We start from the raw sequence: 12,761 nt of genomic DNA on the forward strand, positions 1-12,761 counted from the left end.
CTGTGACAAACACGTATCATCACAAAAGTGTCTTTTTTTGTAGTGCATGTATTCACTGTGTGCTAATGCTTTGTTCTGGTTCTCTATTAAAAGGAGGCCTTAATATCCCTTGGTTTCCAATTGGACCCCGCTGCCACGGGAGGGTAGGACAGAAGATGTCATGCAAGTTCTTTCCATAAGCACGCATGACTATTTACCGAATACATGCCTACATTATATTTATGAACTAGAGCTAGTGTCGTATCGCCCTAGGTCATGACTATCACATGATGAATATCATCCAGCAAATTAGCGATCTAATGCCTATGAATTTATCATGTATTGTTCTTGCTAAGTTAATACTACTACCATTACAATTGCACTTGCTACAAAAATACTGCTATCACTATTACCGTTACTATTGCTCCTACTACTATTATCAAAACTATCGTATTACTTTGCTACTGATCACGTTGCTGCAGATTAATCTCCATGTGTGGTTGAATTGACAACTCAGCTGCTAATACTTGCAAATATTCTTTGGCTCCCTTGTGTCGAATCTATAAATTTGGGTTGAATACTCTACACTGGTGCGATCCCCTATACTTGTGGGTTATCACCCTGCTGTCCTTGGAGTTCACCGTGCCGTCTATAGGCAGCACGACCCCATCATTGGACCTGGTGGCATGTGGATTGTTGTTCTCGTTGCGGATGACGCTGCTCACCTGGTTGTGATCTGCAGAACATCGCGGAAGCTGCTCCTGGTCTCCGCCTCCTCCGCCGCTGCCTGTGCTGCAGTCTGTGTCGTCGCCTATATGCGAAGGCGCTGGTGGCTTGGACGTAGACGGACCAACCGCCATGGCGCCCTTCTTCTTGGGAACCGTGGTGATGAAGATGATGAAGAAGCTGACGCGCTAACTACTAGTTCAGGTTCGCGCAAGCGACCCCCTGCCTGGCGCACCAAAGATGTCGTGCATACGATGATCTATGGGACCAGCAAAGATCCCTTTTGTGGTTTGACTAGGGAGATCGGTAAGCACAAAGAGCATAACTAGCAAGAACACACAACTTTTACCCAAGTTTAGGCCATTGTGAAGCGTAAAACCCTACTCCTACTTTGGTGTATTGAATGTGTGAGCACAAGTACAAGGGAGCGCAATTCCGGCAAGGTTGCACGGGAAGTGCAGCTATGTGCGTGTTTGTGCAAAGTGTTGACCTTTGTAAAGGTAGCCATGGGCCTCCTTTTATAGGCTAAGGGGTCACCGCAGTGGCAAAAAAGTAATTATAAGAGGTGAATAGTGGCTACAGTGCGAAATACCTAACTCTGGCGGGTTAGGACAAACACATTAATTGCGTCGTGAGGTGTCATGTTGATGAAGCTCGCTGGCAAGAGTGCCTCTCCTGCTGTGTCGTTCACCCATCTACCTCTTATCATCTTAACATGATCCTGAGATGGGTGTCATTAAAGTTGTGTCTTCGGCGGTGAGCTGACAAGTGCCCAGACAAGCCTCACCTAATTACCTGCCTGCTCGACACCTATACGACAAGTGACAACCTGGTCGATGAGGTGGAGCGGTGGCAAGGTAGTGAGATTATTACCGCATTCGGACCTTGCCGAGTCTTCTCTAGTTTGCTAGCAAGGGTCTTGCCGGCAACTTCAACCTTGATCTTCTGTACTCTCCTGTAGTACTTTTCGATCACCTGACTGGACGTCTTCTTCGTATCTTGGTAATATGGTCTTGAATTTGTTTTTAGTTGTCCTTCGGCAAGCCTAGCCATCGGGAAGGTTGCTACTGCATGTGCATAAGTCTGGGGGTACTAAGGACCCAAATCTTAGTACACCAACAGTATGCAATTGGTGCTTCTACCTGCCTTGCAAATTTGTGAGCAGCCAAAAAGTCCAGCACAACACTCCCGATATATCTACCGCACATGCTTCTTGTATAACTTCATACATATATACTTTTCTCCATAGCTCCTTAGCTCCCTCATAAAGGAATAGCATGTGCTTTATATCCATGTATATTACACGCACGCCACATGCTATTATTTCTGATATGACGATTAACCAACACTACATAACATGGTAGAATTACATGCACACACTTCCATGCAACTTTGCTGGCAGAGAACATCTCTACAACTCTTTCCATACCAAGCTTATAGTTGATGATCTAGAACCATTGACTCGCTATAAGGAGCTCCCAAACCAAGGCTCCCACTCCATGTGATACATGAAACTAACAGAAAAATACACATATTTAATTACCCTCTAGCCTATGGAGTCCGTCGCGCCGTTTTGATTGAGCAGGATAGGCACAATCTATTGCACATCTATCTCCCAGATTGATCTAACAATATCAACGTTCCTACTCATTGTGATTGGGCCAATTAATTCACTGGCCTTACGGTTCACATCTATCTTTTAGAAATTGAACTAACAAGATCAATGCATCTTTCCATACATCAATTTGTCGCCCATCTCCCACTCGCTAGATTCCCCTCTTGTTAAACGTATGCAACCCTATCATTACACTTTGCCAAGTAAATGACGAGCCAAGTCTTAGCTTAGTATTTAATATGAATCCATCCAGAAAGTTGTTATACTCCTCAACACTCTAGCACATAAACTTTCCGGCTCTAAGATCAGCCTCTAAGGCCTCCTTTGGTTTGTATGAATGTCATAGGATTTCTATAGGATAGGATTTGCATAGAAAAATTTCCTTTGAGACCCTTTGGTTTGTAGGAATGGATTCATATTCCTATATATATGATAGGAATCAATCCTTCACATTTTAGAGGAAAAAAACATTAGCTAAGACTCAATGGAAAAATTCCTATCCTATGCATCAAATGACATCTCTTTCTCTATAGGAATTGAGATGCATGTCATCTCACTTCCTATGATTTTCCTATTCCTACAACATTTCTATCCTATGAACCAAAGGAGGCCTAAGTATTCTTTTGGTTTTGAGGAATTTTGTAGGAATTTCATAGGGTGGGATTTTTATAGAAAAAATTCCTATGGAGCTATTTGGTTTGTAGGAATGCAATCCTATTCCTATGGAGGAAATCTTCATATCCTCCACATTTCATATAAAAAAATAAACATTAGCCCAGACTCAGGCCTCCTTTGGTTTGGAGGAATTTTGTAGGATTTTCATAGGATAGGATTTCTATAGGAAAAATTCCTTCAGAGCGCTTTGGTTTGTAGGAATGAAATCCTATTCCTATGGAGGAATTCTTCCTATCCTCCACATTTCATAGAAAAATAAACATTAGCCTAGACTCAATGGAAAAAAATCCTATGGTGTGAATCAAAGGGCATCTCCTTTTCTATTCCTATGCATAGCATTTGACATGCATGTCATCTCATTTCCTATGACTTTCCTATTCCTATGATTTTCCAGTCCTATGAACCAAAGAAGGCCTCAATGAAAAAAATCCTATGATGTGAAACAAAGGATATCTCCTTTCCTATTCCTACTCATAAGCCTCCTTTGGTTCATAGGATAGGAATTTGATAGGTATAGAAAAATCATAGGAAGTGAGATGACATGCATCTCAATTCCTATATAGAAAGAGATGTCATTTGGTGCATGGTATAAAGATTTTTCCATTGAGTCTAGGCTAATTTTTTCCCTCAAAATGTGAAAGACTGACTCCTATCCTACATAGGAATAGAAATCCATTCCTACAAACCAAAAGGCTTCAAAAGAATTTTTCCTTTGCAAATCCTATCCTATGGAATTCCTGCAAAGTTCCTACAAACCAAATGAGGCCATAGGATTTGAGATGCATGTCATCTCATTTTCTATGACTTTTCTATTCCTATAATTTTTCTACCATTGAACCAAAGGAGGCCTAAATTTGTTTCCCTAGCATAGCCTTATGAAAAGCAATTCTGGTCTCTATTTTTTTTGCATTCAATTCTGGTCTCTATTTTTTTTTGCATTCAATTCTGGTCTCTAAATCTCATCCCTTCTCTGTCCTCTGAAACGCATAATTTTGCAAAGTTTCTTCCGAAACCGAAATACAGACATAATCAAACTGTTTCCATCAATACCGTCCATCAAAGATCCTACGGCTGCGGGCTGCCCCTCACGACCGCCCTCGCATCTCCCAGCTCATCAACCAAAGATACCCTTTTCCTTTATTTTCCCCACATTATTTGATTTCCTCTCCGCCGCCGCCGTCGCCTCCCTCTCCGCCGCCACGGCCGCCTCCCTCGTCGTGGAATCCGCCCAACCGACGAGCTGCCTCCGTATCCGATTCGGCGAGCTAACACCACAACTCCTTCACGCAACCGTCGCCGTCTGAGGTCCCCCGCGCCGGCCAGCCTCACCCCGCCCCTCGTCGCCGACTATCTCCCCTTCTCAGTAGGGCGCTAGAAGGTAGGACGCAGAAGCTCACCGCCTCTCTCCACATCTCTATCCGTGTTCTGTTCTTCTGTTGTCGCCGAACTACCAGGCAGATCTGTTGTAGTTTGCTGTGTGTTAAGGTGGATTTGGCACACATGTTGAATTTGTAACCCTAGATTCGGTTCTCTTTTTGCTATATTTTGGTGGAGTATTCATGGTTGAATGGTGTATATTTCTCGCCGTAGCTTGCAATATCCACGTACTATGCATAAGCGGTCTACATACACAGGAGTAAATGGCTACTTCAACGGTAGAAGTAAATAGTACTCTCAGGGAACTGGTGTATAATAAAGTTCTTGTCAGCAGAGGCTTTAGGTGTTACTCAAGGACCCGTTCCATTTAAAATGAGGTTGCTCCCCAGATATTTGTATCCTCCTTGAGCTAAGAAGTAATATGGCAATGGCATTATGTCCACGTCAGATTTTATACAGCTGTTTAGATTTTGGGGTTGATGTTCACCGATTATTTTCTTGCTTATAAGGTTGTCTTTCCTCTGTGTAGTTGGTTACTTATGCGGATGTATTCATGCAATTTAACTTTTACAAAATTCCGTGCAATTAATGATTGCCTCATTTAAGAAACTTGTGCTACAAAATTCTATGTAATCATAACTCATTGTAGTTGATAGTTTCTTGATTAAATGTTGTTTAATCTTCTGTTTGCTCGTAAGAATCAATTTATATGGTGCTAATTCGTCTCTGTTTTCACCTGTAAATTATGATGCCAAGAACAGATTCTTTATAGCTGATATTTTTTTGTTGAGATGAAATTGAAAGATTAATGATTTCCTTGTATGTGGACCGTGTGTCTCATTACCATTTTATAAGATTTTAGTGTATTGTTTGGTTTTACATAAAACAGGTCTACTGTGTCTTGTGTAATTTACATCTGAGAAGAGCTGTATCTCTTTGATGATGCATGGAGTTCTTATGTCATGAAGTATATCTGATTCCTCTATTTTGGTTTTACACAGTCAACATGTCGTTGGATGTTACTCAAATACTCTTGAGTGCGCAATCTGCTGATGGCTCGATTAGGAAGCATGCTGAAGAAAGCCTCAAGCAGTTTCAGGAGCAAAACCTCCCAGGTTTCTTGCTCTCCCTCTCAAGTGAGTTGGCCAATAACGAGAAACCTGAAGAGAGCCGCAGGTTGGCTGGTTTGATCCTTAAGAATGCACTGGATGCAAAGGAGCAGCACAGGAAGAGTGAACTTTTCCAGAGATGGCTGGCACTGGATGCTGGTGTCAAGGCACAAATTAAAGCGTTGCTGCTGCAAACTCTCTCATCTCCTGTTGCAAGTGCCAGATCTACATCTTCTCAAGTCATCGCAAAGATTGCTGGCATTGAGATCCCTCAGAAGCAATGGCCTGAGCTTATAGGATCATTGCTCTCAAACATACATCAGGTCCAGCCTAATGTCAAGCAGGCGACGCTCGAGACACTTGGCTATTTATGTGAGGAAGTTTCTCCAGAAGCTGTTGATCAAGACCAAGTCAACAAGATACTTACAGCTGTTGTTCAAGGTATGAATGCTTCTGAAGGGAACTCTGAAGTGAGACTTGCAGCCACACGGGCATTGTATAATGCATTGGGCTTTGCTCAGGTTAACTTCTCCAATGACATGGAGCGTGATTATATCATGAGAGTCGTATGCGAAGCAACACAGTCACCAGAGGTGAAGATAAGACAGGCTGCCTTTGAGTGTTTGGTGGCTATTTCATCAACTTATTACGATAAGCTGGCCACATACATGCAGGACATATTTAATATTACTGCAAAGGCCGTGAGAGGAGATGAGGAGTCAGTTGCACTTCAGGCCATTGAATTTTGGAGCTCCATATGCGATGAGGAAATCGACATTTTGGACGACTACAGTAGTGAGTTTACAGCTGATTCTGATGTTCCTTGCTACTATTTTATCAAGCAAGCTCTTCCTGCTTTAGTGCCAATGCTGCTGGAGACTCTCCTGAAGCAGGAGGAAGACCAAGACTTGGATGAAGGTGCTTGGAACCTTGCAATGGCTGGTGGTACTTGTTTGGGCCTGGTGGCGAGGACTGTTGGTGATGACGTTGTTCCTCTTGTGATGCCTTTTGTTGAGGAGAACATAACGAAACCTGAATGGAGGCAAAGAGAGGCTGCAACATATGCTTTTGGATCCATTCTGGAGGGTCCATCAGCTGATAAACTGGCCCCTCTAGTTAACGTAGCCTTGAATTTTATGTTGTCTGCGCTGTTGAAGGACCCAAATAACCATGTGAAGGACACCACTGCTTGGACCCTCGGAAGAATATTTGAGTTTCTTCATGGTTCTGCGCTTGAAACTGCTCCTGTTATTACAGCTGAGAACTGCCAGCAAATACTTACTGTGCTACTTCAAAGCATGAAGGATGTCCCAAATGTGGCAGAAAAGGCATGTGGGGCACTCTATTTCCTTGCACAAGGCTATGTGGATGCTGGATCGGCGTCACCATTAGCCCCTTTCTTCCAAGATATTATTCAGAGCCTTATTGTGACCAGTCACAGAGAAGATGCTGGAGAATCCAGGCTGCGTACCGCAGCTTATGAAACTCTAAATGAAGTTGTCAGGTGCTCTACCGAGGAGACAGCTCCTATTGTTTTGCAGCTGATACCAGTGATTATGATGGAACTCCATCAGACACTTGAAGCAGGAAAGTTGTCAACTGACGAGAGGGAGAAGCGGAGCGATCTGCAGGGCCTTCTCTGTGGTTGCTTGCAGGTCATTATCCAGAAGTTGGGAGGGATGGAGTCAACAAAGTTTGCCTTCTTGCAGTATGCGGATCAGATGATGGATCTATTTTTGAGAGTTTTTGCTTGTCGAAATGCCACGGTGCATGAGGAGGCTATGCTTGCTATTGGTGCATTGGCATATGCAGCCGGTTCAAACTTCGCAAAGTACATGGCGCAATTCTACCAGTACTTGGAAATGGGACTTCAGAACTTTGAAGAGTATCAGGTATGTGCTATTACAGTGGGTGTTGTGGGTGACCTGTGCAGGGCACTGGAGGACAAAATTTTACCCTACTGTGACGGCATCATGACCCAGCTCCTGAAAGATCTTTCCAGCAATCAGTTACACAGATCTGTAAAACCACCTATATTCTCGTGCTTTGGTGATATTGCACTGGCAATTGGGGAGAACTTTGAGAAGTATTTGATCTATGCGATGCCCATGCTACAAAGTGCAGCAGATTTGTCGGCGCATGCAACTGCAGCTGATGAGGAAATGCTCGACTACACCAATCAATTAAGGAATGGCATCTTGGAGGCCTACTCTGGCATTCTTCAAGGATTCAAGGGTTCCCCTAAGATGCAGTTACTGATGCCGTATGCCCCACATATTCTTCAGTTCCTTGACGCTCTTCATAATGGCAAGGATATGTAAGTCGTCTAGAATACTTTCTGTTTCCTTAATTTCTCACTTATTTACATGAATATTTCCTGCTTTCCGGATGCTCAAAGCTGGAAACTGGTCATGCAAACACATATAGATAACAATAATTAGACATTTTTCCTGTATGGCAGGCAAATGCCTAAGCTGCTTAAAAAATATAAAAGGGCCAAAGTACTGGAAAATTGATAATTATGGCAATTTTAACTCAATCAAGCTAGTTTCTGGAAACATGTAATTTCTTATATGCTATTCCCTCCTTCCAAAATATCAGTTATATATAATTTGGTAATATAGATGTTGATTTTTTCCATATAAACTTGGTTAAATTTAAGTTATATCTTAGGGAAGGAGTACTGAATAACTATTAAGTTTTGTCATATGCCGCTAAAAGATTCCCGATTCATTCTGCACTACTCAATTCCGAAACTTCATGAATTGCTACCGCCATTAGTGGGCTGTTGGTGTGCTTCTGTTATCGTGTCAACCCTTTCACTTAATTGCCTAACTGGCCATGAGTCAACATGGATATGCCTTTTCTGGCTAGGTGTTCCTGCATGGGTACCTGCAATCAGTGGCAGATCTAGGATTTTGAAGCAGGGTGGTCCAACCTAATAAAAAAAATTTACAACAAATATGGCATGCCAATGTAGTAACTAATTTACCAATAGCAAAATATAAATTAATCAATTTTTTTCTCAGATAAGTCTTACTTTTGCATAAGAAAAGCCTATGTACCTTGAAAAGTTCAAAGAAGACTATCTGAATGTGTTCATTCTTCCACATCTGATACATGTATGTAATCCTGTGATGGTGGTTCACATTTTGTTCTTCAATGTGACAATGGCATGCACTGATTCAAAAAAATGAGAACAATTTATTAATTGTTTGACCCAAACTGAAACAATTCGGTAGTAATTAATAAAATTCCTGGAAATTACAGCTCAAGATGCCACATAGATTAGAAATCTGACCCAAACTGAAACTGTTCAGCAGTAAGTAGTAACATTCCTGGACAGAATTCAGCACAGTACTAAATTACAATTTACAAAGGAGCACAACAAGCCTAAGCTCGTAATGAGCTGTTCTATCAGGTAGCAGCACGACTTGAATTGCTGGGCGATGGGCAGAAATCTCACCAAAGGTACCTCAAGAATTGCTGGGCGGCTGGCTGCAGACTTGCTGCCGCTGCAGAACGCCGGCTGCTGAGCGGCGACTGCCGAGTGCGGACCGGGCGGCTGCGGGCTTTCGGCTGGGTGCGGTCGCGCCGGCCAGGTGTGGGGCGGACAGAGTCGCCGGCGAGGCACGGAACCAGGCGGCAAGTCATGGCGGCGAGATGGGCGGGAGCGTAGAGCAATCGCGAGGGGAATTGGGGACGGGAGGCTGTGCGACGAGTCGACGCTGTGTTGGCTGGGCTTTTCTATTATTTTCTTCCGGCCCATCCACTTATCTCTTATGGGCTATGTATATATATATGGGTCGACCAAATCCCAGGGTGGGCCGCGGCCCACCCTGTAGATCCGCCACTGCCTGCAATGTAAGGCTGCTTCTCTGTAAAATACCCATGGTAGCAGCAGCGCCGCCTAAGCAACACATGCATGCATCAGCAACACTGCTAAACCAGGGCAAAACTCACTAACACCTAGCCAACGAGTGAAGAAAAATAACGAAGAGACGAATCAGATAGAATGAATAGTGTTTATCATAGGCATATGATGAAAATAGGAGTTCTTGCAATGATACATAAGCAATTTTCTCCCAAAATGAGGGTATACCGTTAGTCCGTTACAGTGCAAAATAGAGTGTTATAGCCATATAGTCCGTTACAGGCCTGTTCTAACAATTTTTTTCTGGATGCCTTTGAGGTGATTTAGTAATTAAGAGCTAAGCCTTGCAAATTTTTGTGTTGGCGAACTTCTGATTATGATCTGCTACTTTAGATTGCATTTACTAATAGGCGTTAGATTCTAATTTGCGATTTCTTACTGTGCACTAAGTTTGGTCACTTTTGTTGTTCTATGGAATGTATGTTGTTTGCACTTGAATTGCCACTATGATGGAAAAGACCACACCCAATAATGATAGTGTGTCCACACACCTACGCACACCTTACACTATTGCCAGAATCGAATGTCTCCCCCTTAAGCCTCCTGGCCAGTCAACCCCACTCTTTTTTTAGCGGCCATGAACACGGACAGTGAAGTGTTATTGCAACAATTGACCAATATTTCAGCTTAGTGCGACTCATAGTTAAGCACGATAATTTTCTAAAATGATCTCTTACTGTTTCAGGGATGATTCTGTGATGAAAACTGCAATAGGTGTCTTGGGAGATCTGGCAGACACATTGGGTGTTCATGCTGGTCCCTTGATCAATCAATCGACCTCAAGCAAGGAATTTTTGGATGAGTGCTTATCATCCGATGATCCTCTGGTCAAAGAATCAGCTGACTGGGCAAGGATTGCAATCAGCCGTGCAGTTTCAGGTTGATGTGGCATTGGTGTCGAGTCTGCACATGCATCCATCCATGTGTCGAGTCTGGGTCTTCGGTTGCAGGTTGCATCGTATCTTTGGGGAAGTCCACCATCCTAACAGGAGTGTCGAAGGGTCCTCACTAACTCATGCATCAGTACATGTGTCAGTCCAGCCTTTTTCACTTGTGTGGAAAAGAGGGTTAAGTTGGCTGCCTGCTAACTTTGCTAAAGGCATCTGGAACCTTCAATTTCTTATTGGGGGTGAGATGAGCTTGTATGGTTGGGTGCCATGCCGATGGTTCGTTGGTGTGGCTTGCATGCCCTACGGTCTGGGTCTGCTATCGCTTTCCCTTGCATCCATTGCATGCATCAAACTTTGGTCGTATGGTTACAAGTCCCGGTTGCTTATGGATCCGTTATGCATAAGGGGCTCGCGTGCACTGTCACGGGATAATTTTGCACTGCTCAGGAGGTCCAAGTTGGTAGCTTGTTTATTTCTTTTTCGAGAGTACGTAGCTTGTTTATTTCATGTTTCCTTTTTCATACTTGCATTGTCCTGCATCCACTATTGGACTGTTTTGTAAGGGTTCCTGGTGGTCAAAACTTCGACGGCTTGCCGTTGTGCAAGACCCTGCATGCGTCGGTTTATTTCCAGGTATTGTGGGTTGAGCCCTTTTTTTTGTTATCCTTGCTGCTGCTCCATTTCAGTTTTCATTGAGGCTGTGTGCTGGCGGGTTGAACAAGAACTGTCATTGGTTTCGGGGTGGTTTTATTTTGGGGCAGCTGTGGAGTTGGATTTGTATATTTACGGGGACTGTATAATTTGGCGGAACTCTGCCGACTCCTATCTCATGTGTCAGTATCATTCGCTGTGTATACAAGGATATGATCGTGAACGGGTTCAGTGATATGGGTGTTTGTCTCTTATTTTCTTCATACTGCTCTGTCCTGGCGCATGCGCGTGAATCATAGGGCGTATTTGGGCCTGTTTGTCACAGGGACACAGGGATCAGCTTTTTCTTGAGAATGAGAGGACGTGAAATCCAAACTATTCCATGGCAAACGGGCCCGGAGAGAGTCACCGACGTGTGGACCTAGGCATGGACATCACACAGAATTTAGGTCCTGCCTGCGAATTATGAATTGCCGCACAACACAGATAGTCGATGTCTCACCGCCGCTACCATCGACCAAAGCCACCGACCACCACCCATTGCAAGCCAGGTCTGGGGAGTCCCAGATCCGTCATCACAGGCAGTGGCTGCCACAACAACCGACCACCTTCGTTAGGGCAGGAGGCCGCACCACCGCGCCAGAGGAACGAGCCGCCACATGCACCGATGCACGGGATCCATCCTTCGCCGCCGCCTGTCCGGAAGCCGACCAACGCCATAACTGTTCGAGTCGCCTCCTGCAAGCCATAGAGTCGACTCACCCCTAATCGCCGACCCTCTACACGACGAGCGCCACTTAACCGTCGGTCTCCTCACCGCTGCAGACCACCCCGGGAGAGAGGCCCCGTTGCCGCCTTCACTGCACGGGCCTTGCCCATCAGCGACCTCCAGCGACGGCGAGGGAGAGGAGCGCGAGAGAGGGGCTGATGGCGGCGTCTAGGGTTGCAGCACGAGAGAGCCTTCGTTTCGTTTGGTAGGGTCTAGGTCTTGTGCGATACTTGTCTAGTGCCGTGGCTACGTGAATCTTAGATAATCGAATGTTTAAACTCACCACAGAAAAAATGAACACAGTGAAAATATTCCTCCAGAATATTTTTGTGGGACTAAATCTTATAAATCACACAAAACGATCCTACAAGTAACTTAAAAAAAATCTGAATCAAGTAGGATCAAAGCAAATCTGATGTTCACTTTGCCACAGCTTTCACGTCTCAGTCAGCAGGTGTCGACATGCTTTTCATCATTTAGTTTTCGGGCTTTATGTCAGTAAGTATGACATGCTAGATGACCAGGCTAAGATTTGATACTCTCGCAACTATGCATATCCTACTGCCGACATAAGGACAGCGTACCAGGGACGCGGGTCGAGAATCGGACACCACAGTAACATGTAGAACTATAAATTTTGGTGTGACTTTTTTTGACAATTAGATTGTGGTGCAGATGGTTGGGTTCTTTGTGAACCATAAATCTAATGTGTATAATTAGCCAAATGAAGCCTAGCTCAGATGGTTGGGTTCTTTGTGGCTGAACGTCCATCAGAGTTTAAATCTTATACTTACATCCAATGAAATCCATTTCTTTTTTTTTAAAGAGAGACTATTTTGATTCCTTTATAACTCTTAGGTATCAGAATATGATTTTCTTTCTTGTTATTTCTTCGTAACCAATCTTCGTGCTTACCAGTAGCATCTTCTGGAACTTAGCAAATTGCTTCCGCGTCGAGAACCGAAGATTGTGTGGGTTGTAAAAGATGTGAATCTGTCTGCTCACGGATTTTTTTAAGTGTCCTTGTTTATTTGAG

The 12,761-nt window shown here is 43.9% G+C and overlaps 1 protein-coding gene across 1 annotated transcript; it reads left to right on the forward strand.

The window, feature by feature from the left end:
* Positions 1-4,105: 4,105 nt before the first annotated feature.
* Positions 4,106-11,193, forward strand: LOC123102467 (importin subunit beta-1). The gene is made up of 3 exons (XM_044523836.1): positions 4,106-4,373; positions 5,374-7,798; positions 10,101-11,193. The coding sequence occupies exons 2-3, from the start codon at positions 5,379-5,381 to the stop codon at positions 10,297-10,299; spliced, it is 2,619 nt and encodes an 872-aa protein (XP_044379771.1). The 5' UTR covers positions 4,106-4,373; positions 5,374-5,378; the 3' UTR covers positions 10,300-11,193.
* The last annotated feature ends 1,568 nt before the right edge of the window (positions 11,194-12,761 follow it).

This window comes from Triticum aestivum, chromosome 5A (assembly GCF_018294505.1).
Source record: "Triticum aestivum cultivar Chinese Spring chromosome 5A, IWGSC CS RefSeq v2.1, whole genome shotgun sequence".
Taxonomy (NCBI): domain Eukaryota; kingdom Viridiplantae; phylum Streptophyta; class Magnoliopsida; order Poales; family Poaceae; genus Triticum; species Triticum aestivum.

Bases quoted from the DNA above. Each gene is read 5' to 3' on its own strand.
- LOC123102467 (XM_044523836.1), top strand. From the start codon at position 5,379: ATGTCGTTGGATGTTACTCAAATACTCTTGAGTGCGCAATCTGCTGAT. The intron at 7,799-10,100 runs GTAAGTCGTCTA...TTACTGTTTCAG, and splicing joins CTTCATAATGGCAAGGATAT to GGATGATTCTGTGATGAAAA.